The 23,033-nt window shown below is 35.4% G+C and overlaps 2 protein-coding genes and 1 non-coding gene across 3 annotated transcripts; 2 read left to right on the top strand and 1 right to left on the bottom strand.

The window, feature by feature from the left end:
• Positions 1-13,089: 13,089 nt before the first annotated feature.
• Positions 13,090-13,163, top strand: TRNAN-GUU (transfer RNA asparagine (anticodon GUU)). Its single transcript has one exon. It is a non-coding gene; the product is annotated as a tRNA-Asn (tRNA).
• Positions 13,164-16,369: 3,206 nt separating this feature from the next.
• Positions 16,370-17,559, bottom strand: LOC145054498 (Ribosomal protein L34). Its single transcript, XM_079002709.1, has 3 exons — positions 17,208-17,559; positions 16,741-16,837; positions 16,370-16,654 (listed from the first exon to the last, which is right to left on the bottom strand). Exons 1-3 carry the CDS (start codon positions 17,476-17,478, stop codon positions 16,582-16,584), a joined length of 441 nt encoding a protein of 146 aa, XP_078858835.1. The 5' UTR covers positions 17,479-17,559; the 3' UTR covers positions 16,370-16,581.
• Positions 17,560-21,815: 4,256 nt separating this feature from the next.
• LOC145050567 (uncharacterized) lies at positions 21,816-22,472 on the top strand. The gene has a single exon (XM_078998793.1). It carries the CDS (start codon positions 21,816-21,818, stop codon positions 22,470-22,472), a length of 657 nt encoding a protein of 218 aa, XP_078854919.1.
• The last annotated feature ends 561 nt before the right edge of the window (positions 22,473-23,033 follow it).

Here is a 23,033-nt window from a genome sequence, read left to right as displayed (position 1 = left end):
AAAGAGACTTTTGGTTATCCATAACTTGAGGACAAGTTATGGACTCCATTAAAACACATAAAGATCATGAATAACATTTAAACAAGTAATTCCTATGATCTATCAAAAAACTCATAAGAACATGAATATTCATATCAAAGTTTCAAGAACATATGAACACATAAGATCATGAAAAATTGATATTAGCCATTGTAAATGGATTAGAACAACCATTACACCATTTAAAAGAAGTTTTACAACATCAAAACAGTTTAGGGTAATGTTTCTAGTCCATTTCCAGCAACAAAAATCAAAATTCTGCACTCTGCCTGGCCAACTCGTCGAGTGCACGAACTGACTCGCCGAGTTGGATGCATTTTCACTTGGACTCGTCGATTCCCCTATGCAGACAGCTCAAAATTCAATTTTTATCACTATTTTGCATCAAGTATTAACAAACAAGCTTAGGCTCTGATACCACTGTTGGGTTTTGAGCATTCTAACACCCCTAAGTGTACATGCAACCCTACAAAACTTTGGATCGATGTTTGTCTAAAAATACATGCAAAATATGATTTCCAAGGTTCATAATCCTATCTAGCATACATGGGGAACTTTTAATCTAAAAGATGGCTAGAATTACATACCTTGTAGTTGATTTGATTCCTTGAAAACCTTGAGAGCCTAGCACCCCAAGTGTGATGCCTCAAATGCTTCACACAACATCAAATGCTTTGGAATGACTTTGAGAGAATACACACACTTGTAAAAATCGGCCTAGCCCTCTTGTAACTTAGTGTACCGATTTTGGTAGAGAACATGTTGCTTATATAGTGTGTCAAATCTAGGGTTACACCATGTAAACCCTAATGTGACATGACTCATCATTTCCATGACCCATGGGTTTGTAACTCCTATGGAGCATCCTATGGGTTTAACCCAACTTGATAATCCATGGAGCCTTTTAGCCCACTATACAAGTTATGGATGATTTACATAATCAACCCATATATTTAATTAGTCATCTTTTGATCACTTAATTAATTCCAAATTAATTCTTGATCAATACTAATTAAATAATACTATTAATATATTAGAACTTATAATATATTAATAAACCACAAGTGTTATTTCTCTCATTTAGTCTATCCAAATGCATGATGTCATGCAACCCAAATGGACCATGTCGGGTCGGGTCAAGTACATACCAAATATAGTTATGGACTTAAACACCTTATCCAACAGTAACGCCTTCAGGAGTACCATATATTCGACCTGAAATTCTAAAAGCAAGGAACAGACAGATTGCTTCAAGTCTAGCAACATGGTAAAAGGTTTCGTCATAGTCCAAACCTTCCAGCTGACAAAATCCTTGAGCCACAAGTCTTTCCTTGTTTATAATAACAATTCCATCTTCATCCATCTTGTTCCTGAACACCCAACAAGTACCAATAATGGTTTTTCCTTCAGGCCTAGGAACTAGAGTCCACACGCGATGACATTCAAACTCATTTAGCTCGTCTTGCATAGCTTTGATTCGATCATCAAGACAAAATTCACAAGCATGCTAAAGTTACTACTGAATCTGTTGCGAGTGAGAATGCCATCATTGAAATCTCTAAAGATTTGAGATCCAAGATGATCTAAAAGAATTCTAAGATTAGTACTTTCATTCATATTATTTGGGACTGAATCCTCCTAATTTTAGGAGTTTGATGGCTCAGCTTCTTCAGAAATAACAGCCTAATCTTCAGAGTTAGAATGAGAATTGACAATTTGATCCATATTAGGAACAACAAGCTCAGTGACATTTGGAAATAACTCAGGAACATGGTCTAATGGACTGAAAGTGAGCCTACTCAGAATGGAAGAATGATGATCAATCTGATCATGGATGAATGAGTCTTCATCGAATATGAAAAGACTAGTTTCCTCAATAGTTTGTCGTGAAATATTGAATACCCTGAAAGCCTTGGACACACTAGAGTATCCTAGAAACACTCCTTTATCAGCTTTAGCTTTGCACATTGAGTGATGATCTATTTGATTCAAAATGTAGCAGACACATCCAAACACATGAAAGTAAGAAATGACAGGTTTTCTCCCATTAACCACCTCATAGGTAGTTTTCCTATGACATTTTACAATGATGGAACGGTTTTGAGTGTGATAAGTTATGTTGATAGCTTTAACCCAAAAGGATAGAGGAAGACCATCTTCAACAACCATAGTTCTCCCAGCTTCAATGAGAGTCCGATTTCGTCTTTCAGCAATGCCGTTTTGTTGAGGGGTTCTAACATCAGATAAATTTTGAGAAATTCCTGAATTTGAGCAAAAATCTTCTAGGAGGAATTTTTGAATTCAGTTTCTTGATCTCTACGTAATTTCATGACTTTATAGTCATAAAGAACTTCCCATTGCTTGATGAGTGATATGATTTCATCAGTAGCATGACTTTCTTTCTAAAAAATATCACCCATGTAAATCTTGAATATTCATCCACGATGACAAGGGTGAACTTCTTCCCATATCACAACTTGATTGGGACCGGTCCAAACAGGTCCATATAGAGGAGATTAAAGGGTTTGGTGATGGAGGAACATGACTTTGGCTTGAAGGATGACTTGTTTTCTTTCCCTTTTCACACGTTGAACATAGTTTATCTTTAATAAATTGCATCTTAGGAATTCCTCGCACAAGCTGATTCCTAGAAATCTTTTATATGTTCTTGAAGTTCAAGTTAGACAGTCTCTTGTGCCACATCCAATTCAGATGAGATTTAGCACAAGAGAAGAAGAAGAAGAGTCGAATAGAGTTGTCAGCAAAAAACATGTCCATAACATAGGTGTCATTTTGTCAGTTTGCAGTCAGTACAATGACATTCTTTTGATCAACAATTTATCCTTCTTTTTTGTTAAAATGAACTTCATAGTCTGCGTCACACAGTTGGTTGATTGAGATAAGATTATGATGAATACCTTTTACGTATGAAACATTCTTGAATACAATAGATTTATATTTAATAGTTCCATATCCATTTGTAGCTCCCTTACCATTGTCTCCATATGTAACAGTTGGACCATCCTTTTTTACGAACTCATCCAGAAGTGACTTGAATCTGGTCATATGTCTTGAACAACGACTATCTAAGTACCAAATATGTTCGTTACCCTGAAAAACTAAAATATACAATTAGTATACACTAACCCATCTTGCAACGGGCCACTTAAGAGAAAATATAATAACAAGCATGGGAGACAATTTAATGAGTTTCCCTTTTAAAGCATTTCTTTTTTCTGAGTCATGATGTTGTCAGCGCGAACAAAGATTTCTTCAAATGTACACTCGTTGACTCATTGAGAAGCATCACCACACCGATAACAAACTCTGGTTCCAAAATTCTTTCTTTTAACATTATAACTTTAATTTCTTTTAACAACGAAACCTGAGGAATATTGATCATTAGATTTGAAAACTCTTGCTTTAGTTCTGGACCAAGGAGTGTCATCGATGGTGTACTTAGATGCCACTTGGGCATGGGACACAGATGAGATGGATAAATCATCTAAAGTAGAGAGATTTTATTGACTTTCAGATTCAATGTTGCTAATAGAGCACTAAGCAAACATGTTGAGAATTTCGTTTACAAACTGAACTTCACCATTGGAAATGGGAAATTTCAGCAAGATCTTGTGGAGTGCAAAACATACTCATGATGAGGAGGTTGATGAGAAGGGTCAAGAGTAGATAAATGAGAAATACATTTAGTATTTCCATTTGAGTCGGTAGTACAATATGTATCAGGGGCGGCTCAACTAATTTGAAGGCTCTAAGCAAACCAAAATTTTGGGACCCTTTGTACTCACCTTATATTGCAGTAAAAGTTGTCCTACTTTTGTAATCTCCTTGACTCTTCAATGAGGACCTAAACACATTCACTATATTTGGTGTACACATTATTACCTTAAACTAAAATTTAGCATCTTCCAGTTTATAACACCAAATTAAATAATTATGTACATTAACTTATGTTCATTTATTTTAAATATGTATTTCGAGTTAGTTAACTTTTAATTAGAATATTAGATACAGTGACTTATAAATTTTAATAGTCCACAACCACCCATTTTTGAAATCCAGACCATAGTAGCATTTTATATACATTTCCTATTTACTTTGGATTTTTAAGTAATATTTAACTAATTAATCATTTAAGCCTACAGGCAGTTGGGGATATATATAAAATTAGCCAATTTGAATCGTGAAAAGTGCAAAAAGTCAACATGGTGTGTTATTAAAAGTTCACATTTTGTAATATTTTCTTTTGTAGGATACTATACTTAGTGAAACAAAATAAAAGAAAAGAAACAATATGTAGTCATGGGATTGCTTTGCTTGCTGAGAGAAAGTGCCGAAATTAAGAGAAGAAAAGAAAATACTATCAAGGCACGTGGGGATGAAGGGGTCCATCTTGATATATTGTTGAGTTATATATGGATAAAAGAAGGCATAAAAACAAGATATTAAAGACAACATATCATCATGTTTATGTCGAAGGATATAGAAGGGTAAAAAACGAAAACAACAAGATTAAGTTGTCTTAGATCACCTTGCATAAGTCATAACAAAATTATATTGTATGTTTTCGGTTTTTCTTACCCATTAGGGGATAAACCGTGGTTCTGTAATAAATGGACAATAGATTGGTTGAGCCTTAATGGGGCGGTGATTGATTGCGAGCATCATATGATGCGTGTTCGGACCCCAAGTGGGGGAGAGTTGGTGGTCCATGGAAAGGGCGCTCAACGAGGGCCAGTCCTATGCTTAGCCGCTAGGGCTAGGCGTTATCTTCATTCGGGTTGTTCTAGTTTCATCGTCAATGTTATGGATACCCGGGATAAGGGTAAGGCGATGGTAGATGATGTGTCGATTGTACGAGAGTACCCGGATGTGTTTCCGGATGATTTACTTGGAGTGCCTCCAGAGAGGCAGGTGGAGTTCCGGATTGACTTGGTTCCTGCTGCGGCTCCGATAGCCAAAGCACCATATTGGTTAGCCCCACTAGAGATGCATGAGTTGTCTACACAACTGCATGAGCTGTTAGATAAGGGGTTCATTCGACCGAGTAGTTCGCCTTAGGGAGCGTTGATCATGTTTGTGAAGAAGAAGGACGGGTCGCATCTGATGTGTATTAACTACCGGGAGATGAATAAGCTAACGGTGAAGAATTGTTATCCACTCCCAATTATTGATGATTTGTTTGACCAGCTTTAGGGTACATCTTGGTTATCCAAGGTTGATCTCTGTTTGTGTTATCATCAAATGAGAGTCAGAGAGAACGATATGCAGAAGACGGCCTTCCAGACTCGTTATGGTCATCACGAGTTCGTGTTGATGCCATTTGGGCTCACTAATGCTCCAGTCGTGTTCATGGACCTCATGAACCGCGTGTACCGACCGATATTGGATCGCTATATTATTGTATTCATCGATGACATCTTGGTCTATTCCAAGACCAGGATTGCATGAGGAGCACTTGAGGGAGGTGTTGGAGACCCTGATAAGGGAGAGACTATATGCGAAGTTCTCTAAGTGTGAGTTCTAGTTGCGTGAGGTGCAGTTTCTAGGGTACCTTGTCAACCAAAATGGTATTATGGTCAATCCAGCCAAGGTTGAGGCCATGATGAGGTGGGAGGTTCCGAGATCTCCATCTGAGATTCGGAGTTTCCTTGGGTTGGCAGGCTATTATCGGAGATTCAACCAGGACTTCTCCAAGATAGTGGTTCCTCTGACTCAACTGACAAAGAACATTGCCACTTTTCGTTGGTGTCTAAGCAGCAGGCAACGTTCGAGACCATGAGAAAGAAATTGTGCGAGGCACCAATTCTGACCTTGCCAGAGGGTGTTAAGGATTTTGTGGTTATTGTGATGCGTCTATCATGGGATTGGGCACGGTTTTGATGCAGAGCTTACGCTTCGAGGCAGCTAAAGCCTCATGAGGCGAATTATTCGATGCATGATTTAGAGTTGAGGGCTGTGATTTTCGCCCTCAAGATTTGGCGACATTACCTCTATGGGGTCCTTTGTACTATCTATACGGATCATAACAGTTTGAGGTCCTTGAAGGACCAGCCGAATCTAAATATGAGGTAGCTTCGGTGGTTGGATGTGGTGAAAGATTTTGATTATGAGATCATTTACCATACGGGGAAGCCCAATGTGGTTGCCGATGCTCTCAGCCTCAAGGTGGTCACGACTCCGATCAGGGATATCTGTATGAGGATGAAAGTGATTACTCCACTCTTGGATCTAATACGAGAGGTTCATGTCAAGGCTATGAAGGAAGAGCACCACAAGAGGGAGTGCATAGTGGGTCATGTGGCTTCGTTTGATTATGATAGTCGGGGTTTATTGACTCTCCATCAGAGAGTGTAGGTTCCTTATTGGGGAGGTGTGTGTTAGGTTCTGATGGAGGAGGCACACAATTCAAGATTCTTCATTCATCATGGGGCGACAAAGATGTATAGAGATCTTCGTCCTGATCATTGGTGGCCCTATATGAAGCGGGACGTAGCTTGGTATATAGAGAGGTGCTTGACTTGCAGGAAAGTCAAGGCCAAACATCAGCGGCCTCACGGCAAGATGCAACCGTTAGACATTCCCATTTGGAAATGGGAAGAGATTACCATGGATTTCATTACAAAGTTGCCTCGGACAGCGCATGGAGTAGATTCGATTTGGGTCATTGTGGATCGATTGACCAATAGCGCGCACTTTATTCCAATTCAGGAGAGTTTCTCTGTGGAGAAATTGGTTGACATTTATATCAGGGAGGTTGTGGCACGGCATGAGGTGCCAGTTTCGATGGTTTCAGACAGGGATTTTAGGTTTACTTCCAGTTTTTGGAAGAGTTTTCATGAGGAGGTGGGTACCCGTCTGCATTTTAGTACAACCTTTCACCCATAGACGGATGGTCAGAGCGAGTGGACCATCCATACATTGGAGGATATGCTGCGGAAGTGTATTCTGGACTTTGGCGGTAGCTGGGATACGTATTTTCTGTTAGTAGAATTTTCGTATAACAATAGCTACCACGCCAACATTGATCGACCTCCTTTTAAGATGCTCTATGGGATGAAATGCAGGACCCCGATATGTTGGGGCGAGGTCGGTCAGCGAGTCATGGTAAGTACCGAAGTGGTACTCAAGACCACCGAGTTGATTCAGTAGGTTTGGAGTAGACTTCAAACAACTTGGAGTCTGCAAAAGAGTTATGCCAACAAGTCCAGATCAGACCTATAGTTTCAGGTTGGAGATATGGTTCTCCTGAATGTGTCACCTTGGAAATGTGTCATCCGATTCAGGAAGCGGGGCAAGTTGGGCCCTAGGTATGTCGGTCCTTTCAGGGTTATAGCCCATGTGGGTAGGGTAGCGTATCAGTTAAATCTTCTGGAGGAACTCAGTTAGATTCACAGTACTTTTCATATCTCTCAGTTGTGGAAGTGTTTGGTTGACGATTCCATAGTGGTTACATTGGAGGATAATTAGGTGGACGGCCGCCTGAACTATATTGAGAGGCCGTTAGTGATCCTCGACAAGAAGACGAAGACCTTGAGGAACAAGGTTGTTAAGTTGGTAAAGGTGTAGTGGTAACACCGTAAGGGTTCAGAATGTACATGGGATCCAGAGAACGAGATGAGGGAGCATTACCCAGAGTTATTTCCGGTAACAGACTTCAAGGACGAAGTCTGGTTCAAGCGGGGGAGAATTTTAGTGCCTGAGTCGTCGGGTATGAAATTAATTTATTATCCTATTAATTAAACAAAAAGGTGGTGAACAAGTTCAAGAGTACGATGGGCGTACATTAGGTACGTACAACGTACTCCTTGCATACGCATCATCGGGGTGATCCTGGCGTATGTTGGGCGTATTCAAACCAAGGAAAACCCTAATTTTTAGGGTTCGCACCCTAATTAAGGTCCTTAAGTTCTTCAAGTGGATCACCCTTTCATCCTCCATTGCCTTTTAGTGCTAATCTCAAAAACCCTAGCCATCTTGAGTGCATTTTTGAGCTTGCATTATGTGTTTAGGTGTTCTTTGGTGGTTTTAAAGAAGAAGAAGGAAGTTTGATAAGAAGCAAAGGAGAAGAAGGAACTTGTAGATCCAGAGTTTGTGGAACATTTCTAGCCTATTGAAGGTATAAAGTCTGAAAATCGTTCATTCTAAGCTTAAATCTAGACTTAGGGAAGATTTTAGCATCTTTTGGTCCCATAATTTGCTCTTTTGGAGTATGGGATACTCCGGGCCATTTGAGTTGTCCTTTTGGACTCTTGGAAGTGCATGGATTCATAAAAATCATATCTTGGAGGTTAAGACTCAATAATGCATGTGTTAGTGACCACCTAAGAGAGTTAGAGGGCTTAATTCACGGTTTGAGTCCCATTAAGGCATGGAAGTGCATAAAGTTTGCAACTTTATGGCTTAAGACACTATTATGAGCTTGGATCTAAGTTTTAGACGTTAGGGCTTAATGGATTAAGACTTGGATGCAAGTTTGGGATGGCTGGCCAGTACGTCGGGTGTGCTCTAGAGTCATGCATATGTTGGGTGTACGAGCCATGTACGTCATGCGTAAGCAATCTATGGACTTAGAAGATTTTTGGGCTCAAGTACTATTGAGCTTTTGACTTGTTTAGGTTTGGGCCTCAGGCCCACCTGTTGTAGCAAGGTATTTGTAGGCTTAGGGTCATGTTGGGTACTATGGGGCCATATTGGGCCTTAAAGGCCTTGTGGTTAGGCTTGGATGCCTTTTTGGACTTGTATGGATTTGGTCCTTGGTGGTAGGAAGGCCCAATGAGGCAAGGGTGAAGAAACCCTTTTTGCCTTAAAGTTAAGAATGAGGGTTTGGACTTTCGGGTTAGAATATTGGCCTAATTTCTAATTAGGGTTTTATACTTGTGCCTTAGGGAGAGGATTTCGCGAGTCATCCATTGAGTGCGATTTGACACCTTCAGTCTGAGGTGAGTTTCCTTCACTGTATTTGTGGATCGAATGCACCAATGTCGACCCACTAGTTCATTATGTAGTATGATCATTATCTTCATGACAACTGTCAGTTATGCATGTATTTGCTTAATGACTCTGTGATTCTTGTTATGATATTATATGGAAGTGGTATGGGTGAAATAGACCCGTTATCCGGTTGAAATAAACTAAAAGGGATTGCAAGCACCTAGATATGCTTGATAGTATCCGGTTGAAATAGACCGAAGGGGATTTCAAGCACCCAGATATGCTTGATAGTATCCGGTTGAAATAGACTGAAGGGGAGTGCAAACACCCATATATGCTTGGTTGTATGTTTGTATGGTACGTGGTATTTTGGGGGAACCCGCTAAGCTTTTTGCTTACAATTTTCAGTTTATGCTTCAGGTACTTCCAGTTCGAAGGGGAAGGGTTGGACCTGATCGCATGGCATCACCCTACGGTTTCCGCATTTTGATATTGTGGGAATTTGTACTCTGATAACATGTGGCTACAATACACTTTGACTGTTTTGATATGAGTATCTTATGTTTTGAATGAATTTAAAAACAAAATTTTATCTGTATTTTTGGGATGTTACATAAGCTTTTACTTTTTCCAATGTACATTTTCATTAAAAGTTATTACCTCCTCAAGTATTGGCTCGTTGTCATCCATCTGAACATATGGATCGTCATAAGGTAGATTGTTTGAGGTTGGTTGCACCTTGGGGCAGAGCTTGTTCAAAAACACATCATTGAAGGTCTTGTTCATTGGAATGCAATGAACATATTCAACGTCCAAATTACCTTGCACTTCATCTATGTCAATGTCAACTTCTCTCTCAGCATGCAACTCTTCTATAACTTCACCTACACTAGAAAGCTTGTCCTCGTGGGTGCATACTTCAGTTTGCTCATCAACAATCCATTGATGGACAATGAGACCAAGATGATCTATGTACATAAAAATTACACAACCACATACTTCGATCAACTCCCGGTAGTCTTTTTTTAGTCGTTATTATCATCAATCCATCAGGAAACTTAATATCGGGAATGCAAAAGTATACATTCATGCATGTCTCGTTTGTGAATCTTTGAAGGAAAACCACTAATTCGTTGTTGTCCATTCCAGAAAATAGGGATGAGCGTGGAACGGAACCGGTACCGACCCGTACTGTTCCCGATTTCCCGAAAACCGAATTTGGTTGAAAGTCAATCCCGAGTACCGAACTGAATTAACAACACCGGTATCGGTACCGGGAATGGTACCGGTTTTTGGTACTAGTATCGGTACCGGCGGTACCGATTCTCGAATTTCATGTATTTGGAATACCAAGTACCGTCCCATATTTTTAAATTCGATAAAGTTCGGTTCCGGTTCCGGTACGGGATCAGGATTTGGGACAAACTACTCATCCCTACCAGAAAAATCAACATTCTCAAATCTCTGCTCCACTTCATCTGAGTAACTAATCACCGGGTACCTTGTAAACATACCAGCAAAATGAAGATCGATCTACATGTAAACGACCATAGCAATAATACAGTGGAGAGTTTTTTGCGAGGAACATTAGAAGAAAATAGAATAAAGCCGCAGAAGAAAGCGACTATAGAAGAATGTGTCCTTTATCTTCTAGAGGAAGGGTTATGTAGCTCAATTAACGATAGATTAGGTGGCATCCAATTTGGGATTTTTTTAATTTCATGTACACTAAAACCGACTGATTAGGAAGGGGGTCACCGGGCGACCCCTTCATTTTGTAGAAAATGACCTTAGAAGCAAGTAAATTGTGAATTTGTACCCTTAAAAAGCCAAAAAAAATAAATACAATATGGATGTTTTAAACCAAAATGTATAAGATTGTGGGGCTATATAAACAATGACACTCAACATTGTTATAATCCCCTTGCTTTTGGTACATTAGGTGCAATTGTTTTCGACGACGGTCCTATAAACAAAAACGATTTTGACTTCATTATTCGCTTAAAGGATAGCACACCTCAAAGAGTTAACAAATTGTAGCCTTTTTACATGGCGTTGCAATTCCCACTATTATTTGTATTTGGTGAGCATGGATGGTCACCTAAACTAAAATTGCTCGAAGAATGTTCACGAGGTGCCAAGTAACTCACCATGAATATGTTTTATAGTTACCAGCTTCATGATCGTTACAATCTGCATACATTGTTAAATCAAGGAGGAAAATTGTTTCAGCAATATTCAATTATCGCTGACATCTTTATTGAACAAAATAGATTGGAATATATTGAATCGGTAGAAGGTCTTTTGCGAAACGAGTATCTTCAAGGTATTCAACTATTCATGATGCATTATTAAAAAAAATAAAATAAAAAATAAAAAATAAAAAAAATAAAATAAAATAAAAAAAAGACGACTCTAATGGCCACGATGTTGGAAAAAGGATAAACCATCACCTTTTTTTATTGGCGGTCCTAGATACATGTACAAGCATTACTAGGAAGCTCTGCAATATGTAGGGTACACAAAATTCCGTAATGTTTTATTACATTTATTTGAACATCTAAAGATTAGAAGACATTTTCAAAGATTACCATAAATGAATGCCGAAGATATGAGTGATATCATTGCTATAAGAATCTTTCAGATGAAAGTACATCATTTTGTTTCCTATCTGAAAAATGAAAAACCATTCGGCGATGTATCTACACGTACCTTACAATTCTTCAAATCTTACATAATATTCCTTTTGGTCGTTTAAAATGACTAGAACTATGTTCATTGTATGCATTTACAAATTTATATACCATAGAATTTTTTTTTTTTTAAAAAAAAGGGTCTTCCCCATTGTCATACACTTCGGGTTTCACTTTCACCTACGTGTGGAAATCAAGCAATCTTGTCATGTTTTTTTGTCTGACACGAAACGACATGACAAGATTTTAACTTTTATTTAACACGAACACGAACATGACACGACACGTTGTCGTGTTTGTTTAACTAACATGAAAACAAACCAATTAAAAAACGACAGACACGAAAAAAATAACATAAAATAGCAATAAGTTTATGTAATTAATATTTAATCACACATAACACGACAAACACCAAAAACAAATTCTAAATAATGTCAATTTCTTATCGAATTTTGAACACAAACACGGCACGAAGTCGTGTTTTTTACATTTGACACAAACATGCAATGAACATGAATTCGAATTTTAGTTTCTTCACAATTTCGTTTCATGTCGTGTCATCAATTGTCACTCCTATCCTTTCACTTCCACATAAAATCAAACCACGAGCACAAATTAATAAATTGATATCAACTGAAATTCCTGATCCACAAAATGATCATGAACTTTACATCATCACAAGTAAACTTATGGTGCATGGTGTATTTGCAAATCCTACTTCTTGTTTATACTGAAACATTAGCATGATTTGACTTATAGAACCTTTCTTATCTATTCTTCATTTACTAGAAAAATCCAACAGATGTATTTTTCCAAAAAAACAAAACATCTTATTTTTCTCAAAAGTTGATAAATAGAAACTCGATTCTTATATATATATATATATATATATATATATATATATATATATATATATATATATATATATATATATATATATATTAAAAAAAAAATCACTTATTAACTCTCAGATAAACTTCTAGATCCAAAAGTATTAATAGATCCTCCAATAACTCCATTCATAAAAATACTTACCAATCCAAAATATAACTCATAATTACTCGTTTCAAATTCTCAAGTGTTACAAAAATGATGGTATTTTTTACGTTTTTCTTATCATAATTGTTTCCTGTATTTTTACCATGTAAAATATGCTAGTTTAGTTCAGTGATGGTTTGGTAAATATAAATGTTCAGGAGCTGCAGCCAAAAGGAAAACGAGATATTCTATCTGTTGGTTATTTAGCAAGATTATTAATTGTATATTATTAAAACTACAAACAAATTTATTGATCATAATTATTAACTAAGAGTATTATTTAGTATTTATCTTACCGACAAACAAACCTGTCCTATGGTCCTACCGCAATGGATAATGATCATTAACCCAACGTTAATGCCGTTCAGCTGGAATAGCTCAGTTGGTTAGAGCGTGTGGCTGTTAACCACAAGGTCGGAGGTTCAAGCCCTCCTTCTAGCGTTTTTTATCAACTCTTTTTTTCCCTCTTAAATAGAGATTAACCCCGGTTCGTTTCATGAGTTCTTATGTTTCTTTGTCAATTTTTTTAAAAAAAATCCAAACAAACTGAAAACATAATCATAAATACCAAAGTATCAAATATAAAATCCAAACATTCCAAACCGAAGTTTTAAATATAAAAACCAACGTTCCAAACCAAACATAACATACAAATCCCACGCCAAACACAAAAGACATACATTTGATAATAGAAATTGAAGTGTTGCTATGGAACTCGTGAAATGTGGACATAAGACAACTGGATTTAATGCGATAATATTGATGTGATAATTAGGGGCGGAGCTAGAATTTTAGAATAAGAGGGGTTTGAATTATAATAAGCTGTTAAAATGTATTTTTATATTAATAAGATGTTAAAGTGTATTTTATATTTCAATAACTTAATAGAGATGATGAATTTGACAAGGAAAAATTGTCTAATAAGCATTTTCAAGCACAAGATCTTTAATATTCTTGCTATTAAAAGCAAGCAAATTTAAAAGCACATGCTCGAAACATGAGTCATTTAATAGCTTCAACATAAGCTTTATGTAGTAATAATTAATAAAAATTTACCTCTCTTAAAATCGATTTTTTTTCAAGTTCAATATTAGTTGGTTTTTCAATATTACTATTCATTTCATGTTGTGGTGTGTATTATGAACATCTTCCATATTATTATTACTAATAATATGCAATTTTAGGTAATAAATATCTTATTTTCATTTGAAAAATGAATTAATGGTTCTTTCTTGTTCTTGTTTTATATACTCTATGATTTTATCATTTAGCCTAAGATTATAAAAAACTAATCATAATACATCATTTACAAATTATATTGCTAAATAAAATAACTACAAGTTACAGAAAACTTAAGTGTGCAATAATTAATAAGAATTTAAATGACTTGTTATTGAAATTGATGTTTGTAAAGTAGAGGGTAAAAGCGATGCCGTTTGTGTCCGCTGATGATTATTATAAAAAGGATTATGTTTGTGTGATTGCCGAATTTCTTAAAGCATTAGACAAATTAAACAACTGGGTCATGGGGCAAGTGGGCTAAATGATGATAATTCATGGGTTTAAGTGATGAAATTCAATGCTATGAAAAGGAAACAAATTTTTTTGGCTAATCAAATAAAAAATGTTAGGGGGAGACAAAGCACCCGCTAGCCTCCCCTACTGAAATTTAGAGCCCTAATTGATATGTATTTATCAAAGGGCTTGTAGCCTAGTGATATCAAGTAACTTTGGAATGATGTTTTTACCAAAAATTGAGGGTCAAGTCTTGCTAGAAACAAAATGAGTAGTTTAGGTTTAGGAGTATTATAAGGAGTGTGTTGTGTTTGCCACTCTAAAAATAACTAATATGTATTTAATGTTAAAATTTTCTTTTTTCATTGTGTAAACTATAAATCATTTATTAGTTTAATAAAAAAAATAATTAAATGATGTAATTTGGTTTGGTTTGATACGAACTCCACCAGACCATAAATCAAACCATAACCCAAGTCATAATTAGTTTGGTATGAAACTAAACAAAAATATGAATTTAAAATTTAGTTTGGTTAAAATTCGAGGTCGATTAGGTTTGATTTTCAGTTTCTTGGGGTCTCATATCAAATATTTCACACCCCTAATAGATATAACAATTCTTTTATTATATGTATGAGAGATCTATTAGATTTATGTATAAGAGATATATCTCCTTTAATAAATGAAGGTTTTTTTTGCCACTTGTCATACTCTTATTCATTTTGTCACATGTCATTTTGTGGTTATTTTGAATTAATTTTTATTCCATATGTAATTTTGTGGTTTTCCTATTTTATTAAATTCCATATGGTATTTAAATTTAATAATAAATGCTTAATTGACTTTCCTTATAATTTCAAAATTTTAAATTAAAATCTCATTAAATTGCTTTGATTATTTTATCTAAATGATTTGTTTATATTTAAAAGAGATAAAAAAAAAACACTTTAATTTTAGTAATTCAATTTTTTTCTCATTTTTCGTATAAATTCAAATTTCACAAATGTTTATACATATCTAATTGTTTTAAATACAACCATGTAATACATGGGGCTAGTTTGTTTTATATTTTACCTTCCACGAATTAAAAGTCCCATTCAAACAACAAATCAAACTAAAACTGGTTGAAAATTTTCTAGATTGTTATTCAAATGATTTCACGCTTCTAGATCGATTTATAGGAACATATCATATATTATTTTAGTTGCCTATTTTATGTAATCATATTTTAAAAAAATGGACAAAAAGTGAGCGTGGCTCAAACTATAGGATGATATTGTCTACTTGGCTATAGAATTAAATCATAAAATAGTAGAATAAACAATGTAATGAAATAAATAGTGTAATAAAATTGATCATTTTGGCTCGAAGAAATTAAACGCGCCTTCAAAAATGTTGTTTGTTAGGTGTAGATAGAAACTAAAAAACGTAAATTGATAAAGAAAAAAATGTTAATTTTAAAAAAGCAATATTTAATAAAAGAAAGGCATATCCTTAAATAAACTACAATATAAAAAATATTCTATTACATGTAAATAATATATGCTACATATATTGAAATAGTTCCAACAAACTATTTATCATCTAAAAAATTTGTTTACAAAATAAAACAATTTAATACCATGAAATATTAAAATATTTACTAAGGAAAATCTCCATGTTTTTTCTCTAAAAGATCAAGAATTCGTGCGCAATATGATGAAATTTGTATTGCTATCAATTCATAAACATACTTCTTTCAAGTATCTAAGGTGAAAATACACATGATGCCAACTAACTTGATGTTTAGGTCAATTATCATTCTTAGACAATTTACTTTTGTAAAAAAATTTATAAAAAATATCTTCATTTGCTAATGATCAAACTCTAAACTATATTTGACATGAACAAAAACTATAAAGCATAGGTACTCCATGTAAAAAGAAATGACTACATAACAAAATACATTCCACTTATTAATCTTTTTTTTTTGTGTGAATATGGCAACAGTTTCATTTTCTGCTCTTTCCATCCTAAAACAAAATGGTGTAGCCTTTATATTCATAAATGACTATTTTGCCCTTATCTTTTTCCATCTCCTTTACATGACAAACATTTATGCTGACTAAGCAATCTTCATGCCACACCCGGAATTATAATCCGAAATTTTAATCCATTAACATAAGGGACAAATTTGGTTATTGCTGAAATTACCAAAAAGAAATAACACAAACTTACGCAAAAATCAACATGATATTTCCTATCTCCCTCACAAAAGCCCTAACAATTAGTTGCAAATGCATCAAAATCAATTGCAGACATTGACAGCCATTACAAATGATTCAAAGATTTAGCATGACCTCTTTTAAGCTGTGATTCTAGATCGACCCTTAGCAATCCTCCTAGCAATAACTCGCCTACCTCCTTTTGTTGCTTTCCTGCATAAATTTCAACACCAAGTTGCTATTAGCAGCCAACATGCAGAGTGTAATTACAAGATCATGAAAGCTAAATTCTTATCTACCTAGCCAGGTAACCATGAACCCTTTTCCTCCTGAGGTTGCTAGGTTGATAAGTTCTCTTGATGCACAACAAAGGTTCACTTGATGATGAATCATCTCCTGAACAAATAGAAACAAATATGAGACCCTAATTCTAACCCTCTTCACAAGAATCAAAACATGGTTTAAACTCTGCCTTATCAAGTTTCCATTAAATTCCATGTTGAAAATTTCATTTTTCATCAAATTTCGTAGTTACACAAGACCCTGTTCTTCACCGATGACCTACTTTATATTTTGTAGGTAATGAAAACTGTAAATTAAGCATCATCAATGTCGTGAAGACAACAAAGTAATAATTCGATAGGTAAGAGTAAGTTTTTACATATGTTCAAATCGCAGTATTAGACAAATTCTCTAATTTTTATTTAGCGTCTACATTCTATTGAACATATATTGCACGATTTCAAATCGGGAAACAGGTAATTACCGTCAGGGAGGAAGAATCGGAGAGAAGGAAGTCCGCAGGGATACAAGAACCCTTCTGCAAGAACTCTTTTTAGGGTTTCTGCATCGTTTTGGATCAAATTCAGCGGGTTCTGTAGATTCAGAAGAGATGGAAATGGCTGTGGGGTGGAAAGCTTCGGTGCGATTTCAAAGATCTGGGGAACGAACTTATGAGCCGGGTCGGGATGAACAAACGGATTCATAATACGGCTCAACATCGAAACTCCGGTGCGAATTAGGGTTTTAGACGACATCTTTCCGGCAAAACAGAGGGCTAAAGGGTGATAGAGGGATTTTTCGACGGCGATCTTAAATTTTGTAGAAACGAGAAAGTTTCGGTATAGACTCTAAACTATAGAATATTTCAATACTGAGTCCCTCTATTTTATGTTTTCCTATAAACGGAGTCACTCTATTTTATATGTTATACCCGGTTAACCTATTAGGGCCCGGGTTTGGCCCAACATTGGTACAAGAAAGCCCAAAAGGTCGGGTAATTTCCAAATTCCAATATCCATATGGACAGAGTGGGGGTAAAATGTAAATACGGTGCCTTCAAGCTCATGGCTCCTCCCCTTGAACAGGTTCAGAATGGCGGCAGTGAGCGGCTTTAGTAGCCTGCTAAATCTTTCCCTCTCAACTTGTATATTTGGCTTTAGTACTTGTACATTAAGAAGTCGGTTGAGACTTGGGAGGGTTTAAAAAAACGGATCCCTTGTATTATGGGTTACAAAGAAAATGGAAATGAAAGAAGAGATACAAATTTAATGTAACCGTCTATGTGGCAAATAGATTGAGTCAAAATTTGGTACATTTATGACTATTTATCCTTTTAGGGTGTGTTTAAATAGGGATGAGATTCTTTGGTTCAACACAAAATGCTTTCTATCATGTATTTTCGACAAATTTTTTGTATCCGGCTTTCATGTTTTGTAATCTTGAATATCAAATTTCATGTTTGTGTTCTTGATTCTCGTACTGATTAATAAAATTTATTGAAAAATAAATCTGGTTAGAGAAACCATGATAAGAATATGGATTGGTTATAGTTGGTCAAGTACACCAGTCTCTATGTTAAATTATATAATTTTTTTAATAAGGATGAAATACAGAAAAACATAATTAATTATCTATAAGTATTCAGAAAAAAGCTCTTACATTTTGTTTATATGCATAAAAACCTTACATTTTCAATTACCGTTAACAATAACCCGGATATCCGGTTTTTTTAAGAAATTACCGATTGTTTTGTATGATGACATTTATATTTTTTGTTTTTAGATTAACATGGAAACAAAAATAAGTATGTTCCTCTTGTTTAAGGTAAAACACGATAACTATATCATTTACTTAACTGTCATTTACTCAAGCAAAAATAAGTGACATCGTTTATTTTTTTTCTTTATCAACCTAAAATCGAACAAGATAGATATCATGCCACAAAAGACCAGTAGCTTCTTAAAAGACAGATATTTGGGAAATCTAAAAGTAACTGAAAACGTAGTGGTTTTTTGCATGTAAACAAAATGTAAGAGTTTTTCTGAATGTTGCTAGATAAATGGTTGTGTTTTTCTATATTTTGCCCTTTTAATAATCGAAATGGTTAATACAATAAAAGACACTATATTGAGTTTTTTCGAATTAAACTTCAACTTATGTTTTTCCTCAAAAGGCCTTGTATTTTTCTTTTTCTTTTTTTCCTTTTTTTCAAGTTTACCGCTGATCTTCTGGTTTTAGGGGAATAATAATAATAATAATAAAACTTTGAACTTCACATGTGGCAATTTTGTTGGAAGCTAATTTCAACTTTCATGTTTTCTTGATTATAAACGTTTTCAATCTTGGAGTAATTTGATCCATAATAATCTCATTACAATCTTTTGAGAATTAATTTTTGTTTCCATTTGAGTGGGAATTTTCTTTTGACTTATAATTCTCATGTTCTTTTATTGTTTATATTGTTAATGAATTTCAGTATTAGAATCTTTAAAAAAATAAAAATAAAAACACATTTTATTTGTTCGAAATAATGAGAAACACTATTATATCAAATTCTTGTTAATAAAATGCATATCAAAATCTATTTGTGGGTTGCTAAGAGACTATTACACGTGAAAAACAATAGTCTAAGTAAGTTTTTGTATCTTAGATTGTTTTAAGAACCGTCTCTAATCTTTGATAATTATAGTGCATGTTAATTTTGAACATTACACTAATCAAGTTGAGAATGCACATCAAATCCCTAGTGATTTGTAATTAATTGGCATTAGTAACCAAAAAGTTTCTAACCCACCGATATAAGGTGTTGATTTCCTTCGTTTGGAACGAGGGTTCAAGTCTTCATGTGAAACATAGATGTAATTAGGTGTAGTTTATGAGTGTATCAATTTGCCTTTTCATAAAAAATAAAAATTAGTGTTACCAAAGATATTTTAGAATAGTCCACAAGCTTGATCCAAGTCATTTCTAGCAAAATCAAGTGTTTCTTCTCTACATTACATAAAGGGATAACGACTTGAGAGGGTAACAAACTATACCCTTTGTAAATATTTGGTCACTTAACTTTTTTTTGTGCTATATTAAACATTAAACTTGTTATTTCTTTCAAAAGATACCATTATTACCGGGTATCGAAGGTTTCCGCCAAGTATGTCATTTCGGTCATCTTCTTCGGCGGTGTTCCGACCAAATGGTTTTAGGAACAATTTCAGATCTAAAAACGATTTCAAGAACACACATTGTCATATGTTCATCTGTTTCTGAAAACAGTTTTAGTTTTCGAGTTCTTCGTTCATCATAAATCGAAGGTCCAGAAATTCAAACGATTTTTCAAAACTATTTCTAGAACACACACACTAACATCTTGTTCATCAGAAATCGAAGGTCTAGAAAATGATTCCGTGGCTTTTTGTATGGTTTAAACTTAAGGAATATGAAGGGTCAGAAACAATTCGAAATCTGCCATGGATGAAGGTGTTGCAGGTTCGTTAGTGGAGATGATGAACAATGATGAGTATTCGAAGGTGTTGCAGGTGGAGGTGTGATGTGTATTTATTAATGGAGATGATGAAGAGGGATGATGAACAGATGATGAACTCGAGATCTGCCATGTAAGAAGACAGATGTGGAGGTGTGATGGGTATTCAAAGGTGCCATGGATGAAGGGCCAGAACTCGAACCTAGGGTTCGATTTCAGGTTGTATTCGCCGGAAAATTCATAGTTTCGTCAGAAAATTCAACTTGACCGGTTAAACCTTCAATACCCGGTAATAATGGTATCTTTTGAACGAAATAACAAGTTTAATGGCTAACAGGGCACCAAAAAAATTAAGTAACCAAATATATATACAAACGGTATAATTGGTTACCCTCTCAAGTCATTATCCCTTACATAAACACTATAGTTGGTTTGCAGCAAATTAACAAATACGTTTTTGAAAATATTAATTTTAAAATTTATCAATATCTAAATGAAAGAGTTTCCTATTACTAGAGGGATTAGATAAGGTGACCCGCTCTCGCCCTTACTCTTCATAATTGCAAAGGAAGGCCTCAAAGTTGTCATGAAATATGCATGTCACAAATCTCTTTACCAAGGCATCCAATATCCCAACAATGGACCCTCGGTCTCTCACCTTTTCTATGTGGACGATGTCATGTTTTTCGGGTTCTTGGAATAGCTCAAACTTTATAAATCTTTCTAGAATCCTTCGGTGTTTTCATGCATCATCCGGGCTTAGGGTAAACTTTCACAAATCTAAAGTTTATGGCATTGGTGTTTTGAAGGGTAAAGTGGCTAGTTGCGCTCGTATCCTTGGTTGTGAGGCAGCCAGGTTCCGCTTTAGCAACCTTGGAGTCTCGGTTGGGGCTAACATGACTAAAAAGAATAATTGGGCACGTATTATTGACCGTGTGAAAACCGCCTCTCCTCGTGGAAGGCTAAGACTCTACCATTTGGAGGTCGATTGACTTTGGTCAAGTCGGTTTTAGGTAGTATTCCGCTCTTTTACTTTTCCTTATTTAAGCCCCCTGCTTCGATTATTAATACCATCGAGAAATTAAGGCGTCATTTTCTTGGGGGGGGGGGGGGTAATGATGATAAAAACAAAATATGTTAGGTTGCTTGGAGTGTGGTTTTAAGCCCAAAAGATAAAGGAGGCCTTGGAGTTGGGTCGTTAATCTCTATCAATGCAACATTGTTAAATGTTAATTAAGTGGCTTTGGATATTCAAAAATGAGCCTAACGCCTTATGGGGTTGCATAATTTGCGGGATTCACAATTGCTACAGGAAAGCAATGAATTTATGGGGAAAAAAGACTTTATATGGAGTTTGGCACAACATTGTAAAGTATGTTGCTTCCCTTGACTCTCTAGGCATTGACTAAGCCTCCCTATTAAAGGTGAAAATTGACTCTGATTGTAACTCCCTTTTCTAGCTTGAAGACTGGACGGGAGTCGGTTCGCTTGCCACTCGATTCCCTGCCATTTTTGATCTGGATAAGAAAAAATATGCTTATGTTGTTGAGATGATGGCCCCCCAATTGTGTTATGTGGGATTGGAAACGGCTTTGTTTCGGTAGTCAGGAAATTATGGAGTTGGAGGAGGCTAATAATTTACTCGACCACTTTTTTCTGAATGGTGGTATGGATCATTGGGTGTCAAAAATCTCCGGAGACGATGAGTTTTATGTGAAAGATCTCAGGGCGTTGATCGACAACAAATTAACTACCCCGGTGGATAATCCTACATTATGGATTAAAATTGTCCCGCTAAAGGTTATTGGTTTTGTTTGGTGCACGTTTATGGACCGAATCCCTACGACGGTGGCTCTCTCGTGTAGGGGCATTCAACCTGCCTCCGTTTCATGTCCCTTCTGTGATTATGGGAGAGACGACACATATCACATTCTTCTTGGGTGTGATGTTGTCCTTGAAGCTCAGGTTTGGTTATACAAGTGGTGCAATATTCCTTTTCAAAGCTCTGTCTCGATCGGGGAATTTGTCAATTTTGCTGGCACATGGGGACATTATCCCAAAAAGAGAGAGATAGTTCTTTCTATTTGGCACGGTTTCCTCTGGTGTTGTTGCAAGACGAGGAGTGACATGGTTTTTAACAAAATTCATACTTCTTCCTCAAAGTTGGTTGATAATGTGATTACATTGGTGTATAGTTGGGTGAGTGTTGGGGGTAATTTTGGAAACTATAATTGGGCTAATTGGTGTTGTTGTCTGTTAAACATTTTGTAATTGTTGTTTCTCCCTTTGCCCTGCCTTTGCTTCTTGGCAGTGGTCTTAATACAATCGTTGGTTAAAAAAAAGACCTTATTAACTGAAATTCGATCTCTTTGTCCAAGTATAATACATATGTTACCCTTCAGAATAATTTGTATTGCAACAAATGAGGTACTATTTTACTCTTCCAAATTATTTTATATATAAGATAAAGCAAATAAATATATACTTGTAATAATTCAGGTACTATTTTATATATAAGACAAAGTAAATAAATATATACTTGTAATAATTCATAAAGAACATGAGAGAGATGTAGGTGAAAAGATATAGTAATAATTGGTAAGAGAACATCATAAAAAAGCAAAAGAAAAAATAAAGAGGAAAAAGACACAAACAATCACAAGACACCAAAAAAATGTTTTAAAACATAAAAAATATACTTTAAATCATTATTTAATTTATTACTAAACACGCTTCATCTGTTGATAGCTCATAGAAAAATTAGAGGCAACAATCTAAAGTATTAAACAGATTACCTTATAATTATATGTGTCCATTTGAGTTTTCTTCCAA

The sequence above is a fragment of the Lactuca serriola genome, chromosome 5 (genome assembly GCF_051521515.1).
Source record: "Lactuca serriola cultivar US96UC23 chromosome 5, Lser_US96UC23_V15, whole genome shotgun sequence".
NCBI classification, from domain to species: domain Eukaryota; kingdom Viridiplantae; phylum Streptophyta; class Magnoliopsida; order Asterales; family Asteraceae; genus Lactuca; species Lactuca serriola.
The sequence above is the reverse complement of the archived record's forward strand: the minus strand, read 5'-3'. Positions and strand labels throughout refer to the sequence as shown.